Consider the following 26,197-nt stretch of genomic DNA (forward strand, 5'->3'; position numbering starts at 1 on the left):
TTTTTTCATGTGTCTGTTAGCCATTTGTATGTCATCATTGGAAAAGTATCTGTTCATATCTTCTGCCCATTTTTTGATTTGATTATTTGTTTCTCGTGTATTGAGTTTGAGAAGTTCTTTATAGATCTTGGATACCAGCCTTTTATCTGTAGTTTCATTTGCAAATATCTTCTCCCATTCTGTGGGTTGCCTCTTGGGTTTTGATGACTGCTTCCTTTGCTGTGCAGAAACTTTTTGTCTTGATGAAGTCCCAAAAGTTCATTTTTTTCTTTCGTTTCCCTTGCCTTTGGAGACGTGTCATGAAAGAAGTTGCTGTGGCCGATGTCAAAGAGGTTACACAGCCTATGTTCTCCTCTATAATTTTGATGGATTCCTGTCTCACATCGAGGTCTTTCATCCATTTGGAGTTTATCTTTGTGTATGGTGTGAAAGAGTGGTCAAGTTTCATTCTTTTGTATATAGCTGTCCAACTTTCCCAGCACCATTTATTGAAGAGACTGTCTTTTTTCCACTGGATGTTTTTTCTTGCTTTGTCAAAGATTAGTTGCCCATAGAGCCGAAGGTCCATTTCTGGAGTCTCTTTTCTGTTCCATTGGTCTATGTGTCTGTTTTTGTGACAGTACCATGCTGTCTTGGTGATCACAGCTTTGTCTTATAGTTTGAAATCAGGCAACGTGATGCCCCCAGCTTTGTTTTTCTTTTTCAACATTTCCTTGGGCGATTTGGGGTCTTTTCTGGTTCCACACAAATTTTAGGATTGTTTGTTCCTGCTCTTTGAAAAATGTCATTGGTATTTTGATTGGGATGGCGTTGAAAGTGTAGATTGCTCTGGGTAGCATACACATTTTAACTATGTTTATTCTTCTGATCCATGAGCATGGAATGTTTTTCCATCTTTTTGTTCTTCCTCAATGTCTTTCATCAGCGTTCTGTAGTTTCTAGCATATAGATCGTTTACCTCTCTGGTTAAGTTTATTCTGAGATATTTATGATTTTTGGTGCTTTTATAAATGGAATCGATTCCCTGATTTCTCTTTCTTCAGTCTCATTGTTCGTGTATAGAAATGCAACTGATTTCTGAGCATTGATTTTGTATCCTGCCACATTACTGAATTGTTGTATGAGTTCTAGTAATTTGGGGATGGAGTCTTTTGGGTTTTCCATATAAAGTATCACGTCATCTGCGAAGAGAGAGTTTGACTTCTTCTTTGCCAATTTGAATACCTTTTTTTCTTTTTTGTTGTCTGATTGCTGTTGCTGGAACTTCTAGTACTATGTTGAACAATAATGGTGAGAGTGGGCATCCTTGTCATGTTCCTGATCTTAAGGGAAAGGCTTCCAGCTTTTCCCCATTGAGAATGATATTCACTGTAGGCTTTTCATAGATGGTTTTTATGAAATTGAGGAATGTACCCCCTATCCCTACACTCTGAAGGGTTTTAATCAGGAAAGGATGCTGTATTTTGCCAAAGGCTTTTTCCGCATCATTTGAAAAGATCATATAGTTCTTGTCTCTTCTTTTATTAATGTGATCTATCACACTGATCGATTTACGAATGTTGAACCACCCTTGCATTCCAGGGATGAATCCCACTTGGTCATGATGGATAATCCTTTTAATGTACTGTTGGATCCTATTAGCTAGGATCTTGTTGAGAATTTTGGCATCCATATTCATCAGGGATATAGGTCTGTAATTCTCCTTTTTGATGGGGTCTTTGCCTGGTTTGGGGATCAAGGTAATACTGACCTCATAGAATGAGTTTGGTAGTTTTCCTTCTGTTTCTATTTTTTTTTTTAAAGATTTTTTATTTATTTATTCGACAGAGATAGAGACAGCCAGCGAGAGAGGGAACACAAGCAGGGGGAGTGGGAGAGGAAGAAGCAGGCTCACAGCAGAAGAGCCTGATGTGGGGCTCGATCCCAGATCGCCGGGATCACGCCCTGAGCCGAAGGCAGATGCTCAACCGCTGTGCCACCCAGGCGCCCCCCTTCTGTTTCTATTTTTTGAAACAGCTTCAGGAGAATAGGTATTATTTCTTCTTTGAATGTTTGGTAGAATTCCCCAGGGAATCTGTCAGGCCCTGGACTCTCTTTTTGGGGGAAGGTTTTTGATCACTGCTTCAATCTCTTCATGATTAATCGGTCTGTTTAGGTAATCAATTTCTTCCTGTTTCAGTCTTGGTAGTTTGTAGGTTTCCAGGAAGGCATCCATTTCTTCCAGGCTGTTTAATTTGTTGGCCTGTAGTTGTTGATAATAGTTTCTAATGATTGTTTCTATTTCCTTGGTGTTGTTCACGATCTCTCCCCTTTCATTCATAATTTTATTAATTTGGGTCTTTTCTCTGTTCTTTTGAATAAGTCTGGCCATTGGCTTATCGATCTTTTTTATTCTTTCAGAGAACCAGCTTCTAGTTTTGTTGATCTGCTCTACTGTGCTTCTGGTTTCTAATTCATTGATCTCTGCTCAAATCTTTATCAACTGCCTTCTCGTGCGTGGGTTAGGCCTGTTCTTCTGTTCCAGCTCCAGCTTCTTAAGGTGAGAATATAAAGACTGCATTTTAGATTGTTCTGTTCCTTTGAGTGAGGCTTGGATGGCTATGTATTTTCCCATTAGGACCGCCTTTGCAGCGTACCATAGGGTTTAGACCGATGTGCTTTCATTCTCATTGGTTTCCATAAATTGCTTAAGTTCTTCTTTAATTCCCTGGTTTACCCAAACATTCTTAAGCAGGATGGTTCTTAGGTTCCAAGTGTTTGAGTTTCCTCCAAATTTTTCCTTGTGATTGAGTTCCAGTTTCAAAGCATTGTGGTCTGAGAATATGCAGGGAATAATCTCAGTCTTTTGGTATCGGTTGAGACCTGTTTTGTGACTCCGTATATGGTCTATTCTGGAGAAAGTTCCATGTGCATTCGAAAAGAATGCGTATTGTGTTGATCAATGGTGTAGTGTTCTATATATATCTATGAGGTCCATCTGGTCCAGTATGTCATTCAAAGCTCTTGTTTCTTTGTTGATTTTCTGCTTAGGTGATCTGTCTGTTGCTGAGAATGGAGTGTTGAGGTCCCCTACTATTAACGTATCATTATCTATATGTCTCTTTATTCTGGTTAAGAGTTGGCTTGTGTATCTGGCTGCTCCCCTATTGGGGGCATAGATATTTATAATTGTCATATCCACTTGTTGGATACATCCTTTAAGAATAATATAGTGTCCTTCTGTATCTCTAACTACAGTCTTTAGCTTAAAATCTAATTTGTCTGATATGAGAATTGCTACCCCAGCTTTCTTTTGAGGTGTGTTGGCATGAAAAATGGTTCTCCATCCCTTCACTTTCAGTCTGGATGTATCTTTAGGTTCAAAATGACTCTCTTGTAGACAGCATATGGATGGGTCGTGTCTTTTTATCCAATCTGCAACCCTGTGGCGTTTTATGGGAGCATTTAGGCCATTCACATTGAAAGTGATTATTGAGAGAGATGATTTTAATGATGTCATGTTGCCTGTGAAGTCTTTGTTTCTATAGATTGTAAATTTCTGTTCTGTATCACTCTTGGGGTCTTTTTACTTTTATAGAACCCCCCTTAATATCTCTTATGGGGCTGGCTTGGTGGTCACATGTTCTTTCAGTTTCTGCCAGTCCTGGAAGGTCCTTGTCTCGCCATCCATTCTGAATGACAGCCTTGCTGGATAAAGAATCCGTGGCTGCATGTTCTTCTCACTTGGTGCTCTGAATATGTCTTGCCAGCTTTTTCTGGCTTGCCAGGTCTCCGTAGACAGGTCTGACGTTATTCTGATGTTCCTTCCTTTGTAGGTGAGGATTCTCTTCCCCCTGGCCACTTTCAAGATTGTGTCCTTGGATCTAAGATTTGTGAATTGTACTATTATGTGACATGGTGTTGGTCTGTTCTCATTGATCTTGGGAGGGGTCCCCTCTGCCTCTTGGACATGAATGCTTGTTTCCTTCACCAGATTAGGGAAGTTCTCAGCTACAGTTTGTTCAAATACCTCTTCTAGACGTCTCTCTTTCTCCACCCCCTCAAGGATGCCAGTGATTCTGACATTGGAATGTTTCATTGAGTCCGTAATCTCCCATATTCTAATTTCTTGAAATTGGAGTTTTTTAAGCCATGTTCCCTCTTTTTTCTTCTTTTCTGTCATCTCATCTTCCAACTCACTTATTCGTTCTTCTGCCTCGTTTACCCTGGCTTTCAGAGCATCCAGTTTAGACTGCATTTGATTCATAGCATTCTTAATTTCTACCAGATTCGCTCTCATTTCCGCCCTTAGAGATTCTGTATTCTCGTTAATATTTTCGTAAATATTTTTTTCAAGCCTACACATCATCTTGACCATTGTTACCATGAACTCCATTTCTGACAATTTGGTTATATCCATATCCATTAGTTCTGTGGCAAAGGCCACAGTCTCTGTTTCTTTCCTTTATTGGGGGTTCCCCCTCCTTGTCATTCTGATGAGGTGTGGTTCTGGGGACGTACAGAGCCCAAATTATTGACCAGGACCCAAGCAATGTGCACTTGTTTTATAGGGACCTTAGGGATGTGGGCTTCTTGTTTTTTCAGCCTGCCTTCTGGAGGAGGGGCCTGCTGCACTGATACTCAGGCAACCCTGTTTGGGTAGAGTTGCCCTGTCTCCTGTGGGGGGAGGGGATGGGCACAGTGTGAACCAGTTTTTCCGTGCTTTTGTTCTCTGGTGGCTTTTGTTTCCCTAGTGGCTTTCTGTGACTCTTCTGAGAGTCAGAGCAGCAATGGGCATATCCAAGTCTCTGTCTCAGAACAGAGAGATTGCAGTCTGCTCTCCACTGAGCTCTCCTGGCCACTCTAACTCTGTTTCTGTTGGTGCTGCTAAAAACCCCGCAGCGTCCCGGTTTGTACACCCCACCACCGTGCTCCCAGTCCTCGCTCCCAGGGCTCTTCTGCTTACTTTTGATTTAATTTATTTTCCTAGGTTCTTATGATGAAAGTCTAGATTATTGATTTCAGGTCTTTCTTGTTTTCAAATATATTTATTCAGTGCTATAAATTTTCCTCTAAGCACTGTTGTCCATGCATTTCATGGATTTTGATAAGCTGTATTTTCATTTTCCCTTAGGTCAGAATATTTTTAAATTGTCTTGAGACTTGTTATTTGATCTGTTACTAAGAAGTGTATTGTTGAATTTCCAAGTTCTGGGCTTTTCAACTATCCTTCTGTTACTGATTTCTAATTTAATTCTGTTGGGGTCTGAGAGCATGCTTTGTATGATTTCTATTATTTTACAGTTGTTAAGGTGTGTTTTATGGTCCATAACGTGTTCTGTGTTGGTAAATGTTCCATATGAGCTTGAGAAGAGTGTATATTTGCTATTGTTGGATGAAGTATTCTAGAAATGTCAGTGAGGTCCACGTGATTACAAGTGTTGTTCAGTTTCATAATGGATTTAATGATTTTTCTGTCTGTTGAATATGTCAATTACTGAAAGAGAGGTGTTGAATTCTCCAGCTATAACAGTGGATTTCCCTAGTTCTTGTAGTGCTTTCAGGTTTTGCCTTACATATTTTGATACTCTGTTGTTAGGCATATATACTTTAGGGATTGTTATATCTTTATTAGAGAATTGGCTACTTTATCATCATGTAATCCTGCTCTTTATCCCTGATAATTTTCATTGCTCTGAATTCAGCTTTTTCTGAAATTAATATAGCTGCTCAGTTTTCATTTAATTAGTGTTAGTTAATATGTTATATCTTTCTCCATTACTTTGCTTTTAACCTATCTGTGTCTTTATATTTAAAATTTTTTTTATAGACAAAATACAGTTGGATCTTATTTTTTAATCTGTTTATAGTCTCTGCCTTTTACCTTGTATATTTAGACCATTGATATTTAATATAGTGATTGATATCCAACATACTTGTTAATGTTTTCTATTTCTTGCTCTTGTTCTTTGTTTCTTTTTTCATATTCTTTTTCTGCCTTCTCTGGTTTTAATTGAGCATTTTATATGATTACATTTTCTTTTCTCTCAGCATATCAATTATACCTCTTTTTTACTTTTTTTTTTTTTTTGGTTTCCCTAGAGTTTGCAGTGAGTGTTTACAACTAATCTAAGTCCACTTTGAACATTATTCCACTAAATAAAATTTCCCCTGAGTTTAGTAGACAAAGTCATGCTTAAAGGAAGGGAACTGCCTCAAATACCCAGCCAGCCCTCATCCCCATTTGAGTTTGTAGATGGTAGAAGGATAAAGAAGTAAGCTCCAATCTTCCCAAAAGCACACCTGAATTTCCCATAGGCTTTCATAGTTGAGGAGATAAAGACTTGCCAAGACCACCTGTAAGAAATAGGGAAAAACTAGAAGTGGACAGACCAGATATGGATTACTAAAACTGCAATCCAGGGTTCAATTTCTGATCGGATTGACATGATCATCCTCTCACCCTAACTAAAAGAGGACAGAAAAAAATCCATGAATCTGTACTCTTAGGATTTGCCTACTTTAGTGGAAATAAAAGTATGTGTGTGTGTGTGTGTGTGTGTGTGTATATATATAATGAATTTTGTTTAAAAATTACATACAGTTGACCCTTGAACAACATTGGGATAGGGGCACTGATTCCCCCCACCCCCACCCCCCCGTGCAGTCAGAAATCCATGTGTAACTTTTGACTCTCCAAAAAGTCAACTACAAATAATGTACTGACTGAGAGCTCCTGGTCTCAGTCTGGTTCCAGTGAGCACACTGGAGCTCCGTTTCAGTCTGGTGGCGCATGTTCCCCGGCTCACAGTCTCAGTCTGCTCTCTCGCGGGTGCTGGTCCACGAGTCCGCCCACTCCCCTGTGCAGGTGGCTACCGCTTCCCGGCACCCAATCGCGGTGGCTCCCTCCCCCTTCCGTTTATCTTCCGATATCTGTGCACAGTTTCACGGCTCCCCACTTCGTACCCCAAAACTCATTGCTGAAGATGTTCATTTGTAGAGATCCAGATGTATCTTCCTGCGTCTCAGGCTGATTCCGTGGATGTTCAGGCTGGTCTGGTACCTACCCAGCTCGACTCAGGGAACCGGCTGAAAAAGGGATCCCCTACTCCTCTGTCATCTTAACTCTTAACATGTATTTTTGACTTAATAAAATCTAGTTAGGAAAGGTCATCTGGTGTTAAACTCAAATTAGCCAATCATAATTTTTTTCTCTGAATTTACCTGTAAAATAATATTTAATATATAAATCATATATTTGAGGACTTATGTAAAATTTCTGTTCTGTGAATAACATATCAGTTGATTTTTATACTTATATGTTACATAGAAAGTAATTCCAGTTATCGTGAAAGCTGTTTTCCTTATTGGATGCCCATAAGAAATAAAATCTTAAAATATTTTTTTAATTTAAAAATAATTATTTGAGGCTTATTTGACCTATTTCATAAATAATCAATATTCAACTGTTTTAACATGATAGAGAAGTGATATATACAGTGTTGAAGAGTAATACATTTTTTTATAGGCAGAGCTTCTAGATGCTGCTGCTGGCGTTCATGTACGATTCAGATTAGGTGGTGTAAGTATGGATGAATTCTTATTTGGTAGTTTTAAAGCACATTTATGTGAAATTTAAAAGATGTAAATTTTTATAACTGTAAACCTTTTTTTGTAATTAGATTACAATGGTCCTTTGAACTTCTCCATATACAGGTTAAATTTCCACCTGATATATACTATAAAATTTTCACTCATAGACATATTGAAGATCTGTGTGCTAATAGCCCTAGAGATTATACAAAACTTTCAGCAAAATATACATCTCATATTAAAAGTGGCGATCTTCAGGAAGAGGATCGTAGTGGCTGGTATCGTCGTGTAGAGAACAATGGCTGGAGGCCTGTCTCTGATACAGTAAGAAAAGAGAAGTATTAATAATTTTTAATCCTATATATTTAGAAACTCATTTGTCTTCTTGAAAATTTTAAAATAATAAATCTTGGTAATTTAACTGATAAAAAATGTGACATTACTCAGGGGTTACTAATAATACTTCAAGATCAGCAATATTATCTTTTTTTTTTTCCTTTGCATTTACTTCTACTTTTAGTAATCAGCTTTGATCTGGGTCATCTTTACATACTGTCTGGTACTCAAGTTTAGCATCTGTATATTGAAGCAAATTTAAAAATGTTGACTCTATATTAATTAATCCTTGGACTAGAAGTGGAAATTCTTGAGAAAAATATGACATTTTCTCTTATAGAGCTTGTAACAGCAGAGGCTGGTGGGAAATCATTTGAATTGTCATGGTGTTTGGAACTTTAACATGTCCTCATTAATTGAATGGAATGATTTTAAATATAAATAGTTCTTAAAACATATATATGATTTAGGAACTTTTCCATAGACACCCATGTTTAATGTCCTTTTTGTGGAGATAATCTCTACCTAATGATGTTTGTAAGGTTACATTTAATAGGTTAATATAGTCAGGTTCTATAGCTCTAGATGTCATATCTTCATTCAGGTCCTCAATCTCTGGTACGCAGATTATAGAATTGGTATATGAAGTGTATACTAAGTATGAAAAATGAAAATGATCAAGGTGTGAATTCATACATTCATTCATCAAACCTTATTGCATACCAGCCATATGTCGGGCATTGTACTAGATGCTAGGGAAACAATGGTAGATAAAATAATCCCTCCCCTCAAGTATTTTTAATTTGGGAGAGAGTCAAGTAAAAAGAATATTTCAGCACAATGCAGTAAATATGTGCTTTAAGAGGGACAAATACATAATGTTGCAGGGGATAGCAAACTCTCCTCCTTGTTCTTTAATCTGTATGTGGTGAAGGAGAGGGAATGAATTTGAAGTAGGAAAACAGGCAGCCAGTTAGGATAGCATGTCACACAGGGAAACCACAAACTCTCGGGACATAATGACAAGACTTTGTTCTTGAAGGGTGCCTGTACTCCTTGAGAATTAGGGTCTTCAAAAGTCAACAGCACTAAGAGTAGGTAAGGTCTGTTCTTATGAAAAGCAAAAACAGTACTGGAGTATGTCTCTTCATTTATCCATTCAACAAAGAGTTCTTAAGTACCTCAGTATACTATTGCTTTGTTAGTCTTTCTGTGACATGTACCTCTGAAAGCTCAATGTGCCACTCACCCATGACATAATAAGAAATACCTTGAAAGGGGTGTGTTTGCTCCTCTATTTCTACCTTGGCATATTCCTACTGGACTCACAGAAATTCTTGTCTATAGCCAGATAACCTCACAGCCAGTATTTCAACACTTTGTATATTCACATTTTTCATTTCTCAATAGTTTTGGGTGTCTACTGAAAATGTAGAGGTGGGAGAAGAAAAAGAAATCGAATTCCATTTCTCTAAACTGAAGAGAAGGCAAGATATGGAAAAGAAAAGAAAAATTAGAAAGATAGAATGGATGAGGAAAATGTAAGTGGATGAAATAGACTTAATATATACTATCTTAAGTTATTTTAAAAACATGCTATCACTACTAAAATAACTACATGTTATTTTTAAAAGAAAATGTAAGATTATAGTTATGTTTTTAAAAATACATAGAAAGCAAACATTTAACAAATGCCTGCTATGTGTGAGATACTGTTAATCTCTAGGATATAAGTGGACAAAGACATGTTGTCTTTGACCTCAAGGAAATTACAGGCTATTGGAATATTAGATATGAAAATAAGCATTTATTCTTATATATTAGTTAACTTTTATTTGGCCCTCTGGATCCATCTGTACCCTTCTCAACCCTTCTTTTTGCCCTAAGACACTGACCTGTACGTATTACACTAAAAGTCATTGTCTAACCAATGTTAAAAGCAAACCAAAACATCAAAATGTTTTCAAGTTTACTTTACTCCATATGCAGAACAAATCCCCCAAATATTTAAAGTAATACAAACACTCCAGTATCTCAAATTACATAAAATTCACAATGTCTACTATATAGCAATTAATTACCAGACATGCAAAGAAACAGGAAAATAGATCCCATATGAGAAGAAAAATTAATTGGTAGCAACAGGCCGGCCAAAAATATCTTTTGAAAAGGAAGGCAAAAGAAAAACTTTGGAGACAAGTAAAAGCTGAGTTCTCTTATCATAGTAGACCAGCACTGCAAGAAATTTTTCTGGGAGAAGAAAAATGCTTCTAGGTAGAAATCTGGATTTATATAAGGAATGAAGAACTCCAAACGTGGTAATTATGTAAGTAAATATAAAGGACTTTTATTCTTATTATTTAAATCTCTTTAAAGGGTAGTTAACTGTTGAACTATACACTTAAAAATAGATAAGATGATAAATTTTAAGTTACATGTTTTTTATTACAATTTTGATAAGATAGGTGTTAAACCTGTAAAGGAATGAGTTAATATTGATATTGCCAATCTAATTCTACCTACATTTTTGATTCCATAATTATACTCCTTTTCTCTTATATTGAAAATCTTCACTTCAAATAAAACGTAATTGCTTATTTTTCTGATATTACAAATAATTTGTTCTAAAAATAACAACATAATAATACATATGCAATTACTGAATAAAATTCAAAAAAATTTTTTAAGTTAATTTACTATTTAAAGTTTTTTTTTTTTTAAAGATTTTATTTATTTATTCGACAGAGATAGAGACAGCCAGCGAGAGAGGGAACACAAGCAGGGGGAGTGGGAGAGGAAGAAGCAGGCTCATAGCAGAGGAGCCTGATGTGGGGCTCGATCCCATAACGCCGGGATCACGCCCTGAGCCGAAGGCAGACGCCCAACCGCTGTGCCACCCAGGCGCCCCTAAGTTAATTTACTATTTAAAGCAGAAACACTGACAATGTATTGTGACATTTATAAACTTAAAACAGTACAAAAGTAAAATGAATGATGACAGTACCGCAAAGGTTGGGAGAGGTGAAATAGAAGTATACTGCTAGAAGTTCCTTATTTTACATATAAAGTGGTATAATATGCTTAAAGGTAGACTGTGATTATTAAATACCATAAAGCAACCATAAAATCAACAAGAACTAAGATGTAAATATAGTAATGTGTAATGATGGAAATAAAATAGCATCATAAAAAACCATCAATCCAAAGGAAGGGTGAAAAAAGAAGAAAGGAAACAAAGAACAGAGAGAACAAATAGAAAGTGAATAGCATGATAAAGACTAAAATCAATCATATCAATAATAATACTAAATATAAGTAGTGTGAGCACCCCAAATAAAGGCAGAGATTGACAGACTGGATAAGAAAGCCATACATAAGGACATAACAATCCTAAATACTTATTTACCTACTAACAGAGCTTTGAAATACATGAAAATAAAATTAGTAGTACTGAAAGGAGAAACAGACAAAACCAAAATTATAATCAAAGATTTCAAAACCCTTTTATTAGTAATTGATAGAACAAGTGGGCAGTAAATTAGTAAAGATAGAGAAGACTTGAGCAAAATTATCAGCCAGCTTGACATAATTGGCACTTGTAGAGCACTGCACCCAACAAGAGAAAACACATTCTTTTCAAGTGCATGTGAAACATCCACCAAGATACGTTATATTCTGGATCATAAAACAAACATCCACAAATTTGAAAAAATTAAAATCATACAAAGAAAGTTCTCTGATCACAATGGAATTAAAAAGTAATTAAAAATAGAATTAATAACAGAAAATTTTCTGGAAAACTTCCAAATATTTGGATATTAAACAGCATACCTCTATATAATCCATGAGTCAAAGAAGAAGTCCCAAGGGAAATTTGAAAATACCTTTGATTTAATGAAAATGAAAATACAACATAAAATTTTGAAGATGCAGCTAAAGCAGTACTTACAAAGAAATATATAGCATTAAATACTGATATTTATTTTAAGATTTATTTATTTATTTGACAGAGACAGCCAGCGAGAGATATTTATCTTAAGATTTATTTATTTATTTGACAGAGACAGCCAGCGAGAGAGGGAACACAAGCAGGGGGAGTGGGAGAGGAAGAAGCAGGCTCCCAGCGGAGCAGGGAGCCTGATGCAGAGCTTGATCCCAGGACCTTGGGATCACACCCTGAGCCGAAGGCAGATGCTTAACAACTGAGCCACCCAGGCGCCTCTAAATACTGATATTTAAAAAGAAAGAAATCAATGATCTACGCTTTCAACGTAAAATGAATAAAAGATGAGAAAATTAAACCCAAAGCAAGTAAAAGGAAGGAAATGATAGCAGTAGAAATCAGTAACATTGCCGATAGAAAACCATCAGAGAAAATGAATGAAATCAAAACTTGTTTTCTTTGAAAAGAGCAATACAATTTATAAACCTCTAAATAAAATTTTACAAAGAGAACACATGCAATTCAGAAATGTGAGAAATGAAAAGCAAGATATTACTGCCAATCCTGTAGGCATTAAGACAGTATAGATATATTATGAATCATTTAATGCCCACAAATTTGAAAAATTTGATGAAAGAACAATTCATTGTAAGGCATAAACCAAAACTCACTAAAAAAACAAATAAAAACATAAATAGGTCTGTTAAATTGAATTTTTAAATTCAATTAAATTTAATTGAATTATTAAATTATTAAGTTGTAAGTTGAGTTTATAAAAATCCCACAAAGAAAACTCCAGGCCCAGATGGATTTCCTAGTGAATTCTAGTTAGTGTTTAAGAAAGACAATACAAATTCTACACAATATTTCCAGAAATAGGGAATATGTCCCAACAATATCTATAGAGTATTACGCAATATAAAAACCACTCGAGGCTTATTAAAAAAAAGATATTACAAGAAAACAACAACCATGATCTCTGAGGAACATATATATGGGATAGTAAATAACATCATAAACAAATGGAGTTTATCCAGGGAGTACATAGTTGGCTTAACATTTGGAAATCAATGCAATTTACCATACTAACAGACTTACAAAGTTGGATATAACCATCTCAATAGATGCAGAAAAAGTACTACAAAAATCCAACAACCATTCGTTATGAAAACTCTTGTCAAACTAGGAATAGAAAAGAAGTCCTCCACCTGATAAAGGATATGTACAAAAAACCTCTTGCTAACATGATACTTAAAGGTGAAAGACTGAATGCTTTCTCCCTAAGATCAGGAACAAGGCAAGGATGTCTGCTTTCACCACTTCTTTACAACACAGGACTGGAGGGTCCTAGTCAGTGCAGGAAGGCCAAGAAAGAGCAAGGAAGGGGGTGCCTGGGTGGCTCAGTCATTAAGCATCTGCCTTCGGCTCAGGGCATGATCCCAGGATCCTGGGATCAAGCCCTGCATCGGGCTCCTTGCTCCACTGGGAGCCTGCTTCTTCCTCTCCCACTCCCCCTGCTTGTGTTCCCTCTCTCGCTGGCTGTCTCTGTCAAATAAATAAATAAAATCTTACAAGAAAAAAAAAGGGAGGAGGGAGACACTGACACTGGAAAGGAAGATCTATCTAAAAAGAGTCTTTATTCACAGTTGACTTGATTGACTAGGTACAATCCTAAGGAATCTACAAAAAACTTATTGGAACTGCTAAGTGGGTTTATCAAGGTTGTGAGATGCAGAAGCCAACCGTATTGCCATATTCCAGCAAGAAACAATGGGAAATTGAATTTTTGAAAACACATTAGAAAAAATGAAATACCTAAGCATAAATTGAAGAAAAAATTCTGTATGACCTATCCACTAAAAACTTCAAAACACTGCTAAGGTAACTTAAAGAAGGCCTAAATAAGTGATGAGATATAAGGTGGTATTGGATCAGGAGACTCCGTATTGTTAAGATGTTCATTGTCTCCAGATCTGTACATTCTGTTCAGTCACAATCAAAAGTTACAGCAGGATTTTGGGGGAAGTTGACAAGTTGATTTGAAAATTTTTATGGAAATGCATTGGAGCTAGATTAGCCAAAACAATTTTTGGAAACATAAAATTTGGAGAACTTACACTACTTGAATCCAAGAATTAATATACTTAAGACATTGTGTTATTAGCATAAAGATAGACATAGATTAATGGAACAGAATCAAGAGTTGAGAAAAATAGATACACATGTATACTGATGAGTTTTAACACAGGTGCCAAGGCAATATAATTGGAAAACGATATTCTTTTCAACAAATTGTATATTCAAATGCAGAACAATGAACCTTGACCGTTATCTCTCACACCATATATGTAAAGTTTTATATTTCAGAAGAGATCACAGATCAAATATAAATGCTAAAACCATAAAATACCTACAAGTAAGGAAAGGAGACAATCTTAGTGACCTTGGTTCTGGCAAAAATTTCTTAAATAGGACACAGAAGGCATGACATTTAAAAAAGTTGTCAAATTGCACTTCATCAAAGTTGAAAGCTTTTGCTCTGTGAAAGACACTGTTAAAAAAATAAAATGACAAGCTACATGCATATTGACTAACTGGAATTTAAATAAAATCTTGAGAAAAAAAGATAAGCCACAGACAGGAAGAAAACATTAGTGATATATATATATTTTATATATATATATATTTATATATATTATATATATATAATTAAATAGTCTTGTATCTAGAATATTAAAAACCCTCAAAACCCAATGATGACAAATTGAACAAAGGATTTGAACACTCTATCATTGAAGATACATGGATAGCAAAAGAGCACAAGTAATGACTGTCATCGTTAGTCATTAAGGAAGTGCAAACTAAAACTTTAAGGAGTTACTGCTATATATACACTAAGGTGGTTCCGTCTGCCATACTAATTGTTGGCACAGGTATGGAGCGAATGCAAACTGCTACTTCTGCTTTGGGAACCAGTTTGACAGTTTTCTTACTAATAAATATACACTTACTATTCATCCCAGGCATTCCACTTCTAAGTATGTACTTGAGAATAAGAACCTATGTTCACAGAAAGATTGTATATGAGTGTTCATAGCAGCTTTACTTGTAATAGCCAGAACCCAGAAACAGCCAAATGTCCATCAGCCCAAATGTCACTTGATGAACAAATTGTGATTATGTACACAAAGAAATACTACTCAGCAATAGGAAGGAATGAACAATTGATACACATAGCAACGTGGATAAATCTCAAAATAACAATGCTGAATGAAAGAAACCAGTCAAAAAAGAGTTCATACTGTATGATTCCATTTACATAAAATGCTAGAAAATATGAACAAATCTGGAGAAATACAAAGATCAGTAGTTGGAGATGAGGGTGGGCAATGAGAAGAGGAAAGGATGACAAAGGGGCACAAGGAACTTTGGGGGGTGATGGATATGTTCATTTTTTACTGTAGTGGTGGATTGACAAGTGTATACTTATGTCAAAAGTCTTCAAGTTCTGTTTAAATATGTGTGTTTACTGTACATCAGTTATACCTCAGTAAAGTTGTTACAACTTTTGTGACCCCCCCCACCCATTTTGTTCACCCCCCAACCCACTGCCTTTGACAGTCACCAATCTATTCTGTTTATCTTTGAGCTTGTGTATTTTTAGATTCCATATGTAAGTAAGATCATACAGTATTTATCTTTCTCCATCTGACTTCACTTCGATAGTGCTCTCAGGGTCCATTCATGTTGTTGCAAATGGCACAATTTCATTTTTATGGCTGAATAATATTCTTCTGTATCACATTTTCTTTATCCGTTCATCCATTGATTTTTATAAGAATATGTGCAGATCTTCAGAAGATCTTCATTTCTTGTACTTGCAGGGTGAGTTGGGGGCAACCCAGGAACCAGTTGTAAGGGTCATAGGGTCACAGTGCCTACAGTGCAACCAAATGCTTAGTGCTCTTAGATCTTACGCACTAAGGTAGGGGCATGAGTGGAGAAGAAGTGGAACCCAGAGACCTAGGATGGGGACATGTGGGCAGGCATAGATAAGGCTGAGAATCTTGAACTTCGAACTCCCCTGTTGGTGGAGGAAATTCTTCCTCCCTGTTTTGTGGGAACCAGGCCTTCTGTGCATAAAGCTTTTTGGTGACTGCACCTGGCATAGTTGCTGCATGTGCTCATGCTGATTCTCCCACAACATCGCTCATTGCCTCCAGCCCACAGAGAGAGTTCTCAAAACAGCCCAGACACAGACGTGCAAGGTCTACTCCAGGAGGAGATCACTTACAAATCAAAAGACTTCCAAGAATTTACCAATCTCTATTAGTAGGAGCCTCAGAAACGTGTGAGAGTGGATTTTCAGGTTGTGAGATCTGATGATTGGGTTAAATTTACTGATAATGACCACATTCATCTAGGATCATGAATTTAATGTGTTGGCTTGAGGACCCAGAAATGATGTTAAGTAGTCTGTCTGGTTGTCTAATCAAAGCCTGAACTCAACCAAAGCTCCACTATTGCAAAATGCCTGAACTTCTCTGGTATACTGTAGAAAAAAAGGATTTCTGAAGTCACAGGGGAATGTGTATATTTGTTCCTCTTACGTGCAGTCTACTCAGCTACCCACTAGCTGTAACCCCAGGAGGCCCTAGAAGGTATAGTTTTCATCAAGTCATTAATAAATGAGAGGAACCTCGAAGTTCCTGATGAACTCTGTGGTGGCTTTTTTTGTAGACTGGAGGTGACAGTGGGGAAAGCTGTAGTGGAATTGGTACCTTTAGTTCACCAGCAATACAAATCGCAGCTAAGCTTCCAGAAGTGCTTCCTCTAATGCAGCAAGTCAGCACAGCTCCTGGCCCCTGGTATGTTGCTATTGACCTGACACATGTTCTTTCCCATCCCAACCAGGAAGCAAAAAGAGAAGTAGTTTGCATTTACATGGAAAGAACAGGATGTGCCTTTCCATCTTACTCTCAGAGCTGTGTCTGCTCCCCTGCTCTTTTCCTAGGGGCTTGTACCTCTCAGTTCCCACACATGATCATGCCTGTCTTTATACTGGTGACCTTATACTAATCAGACGCAGTGAGCAGAAAATAACTCCCCGGATGACTTCATAGGACAAATGCACACCAAAAAGAGAGAGAAATTTTGCAAAATGTTAAGGGTTTGTCACATAACTAAAGCTTATGGACATTTTGGGATATCCTTTCTAAAGTGAGAGACAAGTTTCAATACCTTGTCGTGTGTGTATTGAAGGCACATAGCACTTAAAGGGCCTCTCTGGATTTAGGAAGTAAAACATGCCACATTGGGGTATGCTGCTCCAAGCTATTTTCAAGGTAACTTAATGAGGCCACTGGTCTCCAGTGGGACATGGTGTAAGAATGAACGTGGTAGCAGGTCCGCAGTGTGGTCATGGTGCTGCCACTTGGGCTTTAGGGCCAAGCAGTCCCAACAGTATTGGACAGACAGTGAAATACTATATGGGGCTTCTTCTAATAAGAGGATCTCAGCACAGAGGGTTTAGGAGTAAGGTAATGCCCTCTTCTGACAATAGTTATTTTACATTTGAAAATCAGTTCTGGTTCTGCTACTGGACCTGGGAGAGACGGGACGCTTGGCAGTCGGATTCCAAGTGCCCTGTGATTATGAACTGACCTGGGTTTTATCTAATCCAACGAACCATAAAATTGAGAGTGTACAGCATCATCTCAGTACAAAATAGACGGAGTACGTGTGAGAATGGGCCGGAGAAGGTCCAGAGGGCCACAGTAAGCTGTGTGAGCAGGAGGCTCGGCTTCCTTCCACAGCCGCCCCTGCTGACCTGGCTCCACATCATCTCCATGCGTTTGGCTTCATGGGGACTCCCCTGGGACACGCTAACAGAGGGAGACTGTATTAGGTTTAATTCACCATGGATCTGCACAGGATTCTGGCAACATCTGAATTGTTTTTGGCCAGAAATTGGCCAAAGGGTACCCTCCCAGTGAGCACAAGCGGTGTTCTACTTCCTATAGAAAGGAGAAATTGCTTGAGACAGGGACCTTATTGACTGTGGCCAGTAACAGAGCTTCTCAGCTGATGAGGTACTTGGATGGAATTGGGGAAATTGGGATTAGGTCTGGGGACAGGTATACTCAGAATGGGCATAGCATATACTTGTGTCCTTGTGAATGCCCTTCCGAGGGCCCAGGAGGCAGAAAGCTGTAAGCATTCAGATGGACAAGATGATCCAACCTGTGGATGTCCGTTTTTTCACCTGGCCTCCTCAGTGGTTCTCAGTGGAGCCATGTACGAAGTGGTCATGGGAGTAGGGATGGAGGCTACATATAGACTCATAAACTTGGTCTCTTCTTCCCTGAGGTTGTTCTGGCTCTATAGCCACAGCTAACTGGACAGCAAAGGCCATTGCTTTGCCTCCAGCAGTGCACTGGCTGCCTGGCGGCGGGCTGATTATGTTGGACCCTTCCCACGTGGAGGTGGCATCTCTGTGTTCGCAGTGAAAAACATTCTGAATACGTATTTTACTTCTCTGCTTGCATTACTTCTGTCAGCAGTACCATTTATTACGGAAGCCTTAGCCATCATCATTTTATTCCATACGACATTGCCTCTAACTCGGGACCCACGTACAGTAAAGGAAGTGTGGTAGTAGGCTCAGAACAACCAAATACACTCACCGTATGTGCCGTCATCCAGAAACAGCTGGCATTGACCGAACGCTAGTATTTGCTCAAGCTCCGGCACAGCCCGGGGTGGGAGAGGGGAGACACCTGGTAATAAGCCAGTGCACATGAATAATAATCTGTTTTCTTTCTTTCTTTCTTTCTTTTTTCTTTCTGTTTACTCTCAAAACAATCCTCATCCATAACTGAGCCCTCTATTTCTAATTACATGGACATTTCCATCTCAAACTCAACTGGTCTAACCCTGAATTTCTTCTATTCCTCATCATAAAAATTGTTTCTTTTCCGTATTCCTCTTGGCCTCAGGTTATGACACCATCATTTACCCAGTCATCCAAGGCAGAAATGTAGGGGTTCTCCTTGACTTCTTATCTTTCATAAGCTCCAATATGTCTTCTGTCATAAAGTCCTATCAGTTCTGCTTCCAAAGACTCTCCCAAGTCTGGCATGTCTGTCCCTCCCTGACAGCAGCTTCTCAGTGCTCACGTCTCTACTTCATGGGCAGAATCCTACTTGGTGTCTTTGTCTCTAATCTTTTGCCATCTTTGTGTAAACACTGATGGCATGTCTTGAAAACACAAATCACCTCCTTACCCGAAATATGTTAGGGGCTCACTGTTACCTACATCCTACGTGATAGTCCCTCTCCCTGGCTTGCTCTTTTCTGGCTCAGTTTCATGGCAACAAAGCCTTCACCTTTTGATACTTGGCTGAGACATCTCCTTCTGAAGCCTGCCTTGACTTAGCTAGGCACAGGCACTTTTTTTTGGAGGTGCCCTCACAGATGTATTATATACTCAACTGTCACACTTGTGCAAATCTCTGCATATTTGCCACCTCCACTACACTTTGAGCTCCTAAAGAACAGGGACTCTGATCTCTTTGTCAGCACAGGGCTGTAGACATAGTAGATGCTTAATGAATACATGTATGTTGAATAAAGTGAGTGAGCAAGTGAGTCCTTAGGGCTGGATGTTGTAATGTTTCCTTTTTGTAAGGTTACAGAGGATGAACAAGAAACGTTACTTTGTGTGCTTTGTTCACTGACGGCACCCTCTACTGACTTATGGTTAGAATCAGCAGCGAACAAAATCATGATACTTTTTTTTTTTTTACCTCTCTCCTTAATTAAAGAAAATGTGATTTTTACATTCCCTTCCTGTGTGCTACAGATCTTAGCTCTTCTTGACTTCTTTTCCAGTTTAAACTTCGATTCTTACTAGGTCTTTTGCATTTTAGCTTTCTCCCTGTTGGCATATTCAGAAAAACATTCTTATAATTTTTTTTCTCGTTAAATTTTCTGTCTTAGAATATGAGATTATCTGGGGCGCCTGGGTGGCTCAGTCGTTAAGCATCTGCCTTCGGCTCAGGGTGTGATCCCGGCATTCTAGGATCGAGCCCCACATCAGGCTCCTCTGCTGGGAACCTGCTTCTTCCTCTCCCACTCTCCCAGCTTGTCTCTCTCTCATTGGCTGTCTCTCTCACTGGCTGTCTCTCTGTCAAATAAATAAATAAAATCTTTAAAAAAAATATGAGATTATCTAAAAATGGATATATTGCAACATAAGCCAAATTTTATATCTTTTGTTTTAAATGCCACTCATTTTTTATAAAACAAATTATGCTTATTATAAAGTGATCTGTATTTCTGGTTACTATTTGAAATTCTTTTCTACTTGCTAACCTGTTGTTGTTTGATTACTGTTATAGCCTACTTAACTATAAATAACGACTAATATTTGAAGAGTTTAAAACAGAATTAAATTCTTGGAATAAGTATTATAATTCTCTTTAAAATGAATCCTCTTTCTGTGTATCCTTGATGATAGCAAAAATAGATAACTGTTGTAAATCACTATTGCCAAAGTACAAAGAAATATCATCCAGGTTTCCAGATCTAATCACAAGTGTGTATTTGGGAAGGTAAAACATGGAAGAACTCATTAAAAAAATGTGCTCACCTCTAGCCTTCCAGAAGTTTCTCATTTCTAAATGCATTTTTGTTGTGGCATCAGCATTAGTTAATAAACCTGGGCCATTGGGTACCATCGTTCGTTCATTCATTCATTCATTCATTCAGTACATATTTTTTTGCCTATTAATGTTCAGGGAATATAGAAGATTGGAAGTTCCACAGAGGAATCCCACCTCTGTACACAATGCTTTGCAAATGGTGGACACTCAATACATATTTATTACATGAGTAAGTGAATGAAGAACTATAGAAAAATTGTGAAATCATACTTTCTTACAATTTGTGCTCTTACTAACCAATATAAATCAAGAGGCATGTTCCTCTTCTATGAAAGTAGCTCTTATGAATCGTTATCTACTTAAAGTTTGAAAAAGCAGAAACTTCATGAAGGCAGGGACATATCTTGCCTCTGTCCTACACCTTACCATCCAGGAATTTGTAAGCCTTCTTTTACTGAATGCTTCCTGTGTGCCAGTCATAGTTCTGAATGCTTTATAAAGACTTACACTTCTAAACCTCTCCAGAATGCTGAGAAGAAGAGTATTATGATTACCATTTTAAGGTAATCTTAAGCCCAGAAAGACTAGGTTATTTGGCAAAGGTCATAGAGGTAGTAAATCACAGAAGCAAGACTCAAGGCCAGATAGTTGGATTTCAGAGTCCTACCTAGCCCTACACGACCACCATGCCACTTCCTACTCAGTGTTGAATTAATAAATGAAAACAGTTTCACAGTAGGTTAACTTAAAATGGAATACCAATGTAGATCTTAAAATGAAAAACTGAAGAAAAAGTGCTGTTTTCCAGTATTCTTGCTAAGGACTGCTAACTTGTCTCTGCTCAGCTCACGTTTGGTGGATACATTCATTTATGTGCTCAGACTAACATGAGACAGAACAGAGCCGCTGAAGAAGTTTGGACTTGGAGTCACATTCAAATACGGGCTCTGACATATGTTTACTACCTACATAATCTTGAACAATTTCTTAACTTCTCCAGCTCTCGATTTCCTCACCTGTAAAATGGGAATAAAAATAGCTGTCACAAATGGCTGTGTCTTTTTAGAGAGAATTAAATGAGATAATGTATGAAAAGTACCTGACACAAAAAAGGTTGTTACCATCTCTCTTCCCTTTGCCTCTCCCTCTGTTTTCCGTTCCCCTGGCTTTCCCCTCCTTACCAGCCGTTAGCCACATGACCTTGTCTTCCAGGACTTAATCTCTCTTCTGTAAGATGAGAGGGCTAGTCATCTGGTCTCCAAGAGCATTTGACTCTGGAATTCGATGATTCAGTGATGTAGTTACTTGGTTTTTCATTGTATCATAGCAGTGCACATACTGAGGGGTGGTTTTGAAACGAGTCTTCACCGGTTAGCGTGGTTGATTAAGTTGCTTTGTTTCTCTTTTCTTTTCTTCCCCCTTCCCCCCAAAAAAATATCCCATCACATAGAACTTGGTTTGGATGTATTTAAGTTAAATCAGGTGAAAACTTGGTTTAATATGTAAATGGTTTCACAGCAACTATATATATATATATATTAACTGCATCTACTAGTAATGACCTGTTTCACGAGGTTTATGTCTCTCTTCCTTTCTCCTGTTTAGGTACTATGCAGGAAGCCTAGAGGCTAAGTCAACAACTCGTAGAACTCTAGATTTAATTCACACAGCAACCAAGGGCCTAATGAGAGCTGTCGAAGGCGGTGGAATAGATTCTGTGATGGAATGGGAAGTGGATGAAGTGCTAAACTGGACAAATGCACTGAACTTTGATGAGTAAATGCATTCTGCTTTTACTGGGGAGCAAGGGCAGGCCTCATGTATGTTTCTGATGTTCCCACCTCTGCTTGGGATCTTGGGCCCACAAACATAATCTTTAAAAAACAAAAACAAACGAGTATTGTTTGTCTAGAAAAAAAGAAGATATGAGGGAAGAATGTAAAGGAAGAGATGATATAAAAGTAGAAAAAAATTAGACTTAGGTATTTTTTTTTAATTGAAGTATAATTAACATACAATGTTCTAGGAGTTATAGGTCTATAAATAGTGATTCGACAATTCTGTGTATAGCTCACTGTTCACCATGATAAGTATAGTCACCATCTGTCATCATACAACTTTATATATTATTAACTGTATTCCCGATGCTGTACTTCTCGTCTCTGTGATTTACTTATTTTATAACTGGAAGTTTGTATCTCTTAATGCCCTTTATCTGTTTCACCCATCCTGCCATCCACTTCCCCTTTGACAAACATCGGTGCTCTATATTTAGAGTCTGATTTTTTTGTTTGTTCGTTTGTTTCTTAGAAACAAAATCTAGTTCTTAGGTTACACACCAAGTGAAATTCGTTGGTATTTGTCTTTGTCTGTCTGACTTATTTCACCCTCTAGCTCCAACCATATTTTCACAAATGTCAAGACTTCATCTTTTTATGGCTGCGTAACAGTCCACTGTGTGTGTGTGTGTGTGTGTGTGTGTGTGTGTGTACCTCACATCTTTTTTTTATCCATTCATCAGTTGGTGGACACTTGGGTTGCTTCCGTATTGTGGCTACTGTAAATAATGCTGCAATAAACATAAATATCTTTTCAAATTAGTATATTTGTTTTGGTAAATACCAGTAGTGGAATTACTGGATCATATGGTATTTCTAATTTTTTGAGGAACCTCCACACAGTTTCCCACAGTGGCTGCACCAGTTTGCATTCCCACCAACAGTGCAGGAGGGTTTGCTTTTCTACCACATCCTCACGAACACTTAGGATTTCTTGTCTTTTTTATTTTAGTTATTCTGATAGGTGTAAGGTGATATTTCATTGTGGTTCTGATTTGTATTTCCCTGATGATGAGTGATGTTGAGCATCTTTGCATGTGTCTGTTGGCCATCTGCATGTCTTCTTTGGAGAAATGTGTATTCATATCTCCTGCCCATTTTTAACTGTGTTTGTGTGTGTGTTCTTTATATATTTTGGATATTAACCCCTCATTGTATATTTCATCTGTAAATATCTCTCATTCAGTAAGTCACCTTTTCATTTTGTTCACAGTTTATTTTGCTATGTAAAAGCTTTTTATTTTGGTATAGTCCCAGTAGTTTATTTTTGGTTTTGTTTTGTTTGCCTGAGGAGACATAGCTAGAAAAATGTTGCCAAGACCAATATCAAGAAATTACTGCCTACATTTTTTTCTAGGAGACTTATGATTTTAGGTCTCACATTTAGGTCTCTAATCATTTTGAGTTTATTTTTGTGTGTGGTTTGAGAAAGTGGTCTAGTTTCATTCTTTTGCATGTAGCGGTCCAGTTTTCCCAACACCATTTATTGAAGAGAGTGTCTTTATTATATATTCTTGCCTCCTTTATCATAGATTAATTAACCATATACATATGGATTTATTTCTGGCTCTGTAACCTATAGATACAGATCCATTGATCTATATGTCTGTTTTCGTGCCAGTACCATACTATTTTAATTACTGTAACTTTGTAGTGTACTTTGAATTCTTGATTGTGATACCTCCAGCTTTGTTCTTCTTTCTCAAGATTGCTTTGGCTATTTGGGGTCTTTTGTGATTCCATTCAAATTTTAGGATTGTGTGTTCTAGTTCTCTGAAAAATGCTGTTGATTTTTTGATAGGGATTATGTTAAATCTGTGGATTGCTTTGGGTAGTATGAACATTTTAACATTTAACAACCAATGTGCGAGCACAGTATATCTTTCCATTTGTGTTGTGTTCAATTTCTTTCATCAGTATCTTAACAGTTTTCAGAGTACGGGTTTTTCACCTCATTGCTTAGGTTTATTCCTAGATATTTTATTCTTTTTGGTGTAATTGAACATGGGATTGTTTTCTTAATTTCTCTTTCTGCTACTTTATTATTAGTGCATGGAAATACAACAGATTTCTGTATATTAATTTTGCATTCTGCAACTTCACTAAATTCATTTATGAATTCTTTTTCTTTATTTTTTTGTAGGCCCGTGAGCATGGAGCCCAACATGGAGCTCAAGCTCATGATCCCTGAGATCAGTAGTCAGATGCCTAGGGGCGCCTGGATGGCCCAGTTGGTTAAACGTTTGCCTTCAGCTCAGGTCATGATCTTGGGGTCCTGGGGTGGAGCCTTGTGTCAGGCTCCTTCTCCCTCTACTCCTCCCCCCACTCGTGCTAGTGCTCGTCTAGTGCTAGTGCTTATGCTCACCTGCACACTCTCTCTCTCAAATAGATAAATTAAATCTAAAAAAAAAAAAAAAGAAAAGTCGGATGCCTAACCCACTAAGCCACCCAGGCACCCCATGTATGAGTTCTAATAGTTTTTTGGTGGAGTCTTTCAGGTTTTCTGTATATAATATCATATCAGCAACAAATAGTGACAGTTTTACTTCTTCCTTACCAATTTAGATGCCTTTTATTTCTTGTCTGATTGCTGTGGCTAGGACTTCCAGTACTATGTTGAATAAAAGTGGTGAGAGTGGACATTCTTATCTTGTTCCTGATTTTATAAGTAATGCTCTCAGTTTTCACCATTGTTAGCTATGTGTTTTTCATATACAGCCTTTATTATATTGAGGTATGTCCCTCTAAACCTACTTTGTTTAGAGTTTTTATCATGAACAATATTGTATTTTGTCAATGCATTTTTACCATCTATTGAGAGGATCAGATGGTTTTTCTTATTGTTAATGTGATATTTCACATTGATTGATTTGCAAATTTTTTTTAAAGATTTTATTTATTTATTTGACAGAGACAGCCAGTGAGAGAGGGAACACAAGCAGGGGGAGTGGGAGAGGAAGAAGCAGCCTCCTAGCAGAGAAGCCTGATGTGGGGCTCGATCCCAGAACGCTGGGATCACGCCCTGAGCCAAAGGCAGACGTTTAACAACTGCGCCACTCAGGCGCCCTTGATTTGCAAATATTGAGTCACTCTTGCTTCCCTGGACTAAATCTCATTCGATTGTGGTGGATGATCCTTTTACTGTATTATTGAATTCAGTTTGTTAATATTTTGTTGAGGATTTTTGCATCTATGTCATCAGGTAAATTGGCCCATAGTTTTGTTTTGTTTTTCTGTGGTGTCTGACTGGTTTTGGTGTCAGGGTGATGCTGGCCTCATGGAATGAATTTGGAAGTTCTCCTTTCTCTTCTGTTTTTTGGAACAGTTTGAGAAGAATTTGTATTAAATCTTCTTTATTTTTTTAAATGTTTTAATTTAAATGCAATTTAATTAACATATACTGTATTATTAGTTTCAGAGGTACAATTTAGTGATTCATCAGTTGCACATAACACCCAGTGCTCATTACTTCAAGTGCTCTCCTTAATGCCCATCATCCAACTACCCCATCCCCCCACCCACCTCCCCTCCAGCAACCCTCAGTTTGTTCCCTATGGTAAGAGTCTCTTATGGTTTGTCTCCCTCTCTGTTTTTGTCTTATTTTATTTTTCCTTCCCTTCTCATATGTTCATCTGTTCTGTTTCTTAAATTCCACATATGAGTGAAAACGTATGGTATTGACTGACTGACTTTGCTTAGCATAATACCTTCTAGTTCCATCCACGTCATTGCAAATAGCAAGATTTCATTCTTTTCGATGGCTGAGTAATATTCGTGTGTGTGTGTGTGTGTGTGTGTGTGTGTGTGTACGTTCTTTATCCATTCATCTGTTGGTGGACATC

At 37.6% G+C, this 26,197-nt stretch overlaps 1 protein-coding gene across 2 annotated transcripts in view; it reads left to right on the forward strand.

The window, feature by feature from the left end:
- CUNH11orf65 (chromosome unknown C11orf65 homolog) overlaps positions 1–26,197 on the forward strand; it is a 92,751-nt gene that overhangs the window by 22,477 nt on the left and 44,077 nt on the right. The window contains exons 4-7 of one of the 2 annotated variants that reach the window (XM_008690115.2): positions 7,508–7,561; positions 7,696–7,896; positions 9,319–9,449; positions 22,123–22,293. The exons of the other annotated variant lie outside the window; for it this stretch is intronic. Coding sequence (XP_008688337.2) covers positions 7,508–7,561; positions 7,696–7,896; positions 9,319–9,449; positions 22,123–22,293 — 557 coding nt within the window. The remainder of the gene's footprint in view (positions 1–7,507; positions 7,562–7,695; positions 7,897–9,318; positions 9,450–22,122; positions 22,294–26,197) is intronic. 2 annotated transcript variants of the gene reach the window in all.

The sequence above is a fragment of the Ursus maritimus genome, unplaced genomic scaffold, assembly GCF_017311325.1.
Source record: "Ursus maritimus isolate PB19 unplaced genomic scaffold, ASM1731132v1 scaffold_16, whole genome shotgun sequence".
Classification (NCBI taxonomy): Eukaryota; Metazoa; Chordata; class Mammalia; order Carnivora; family Ursidae; genus Ursus; species Ursus maritimus.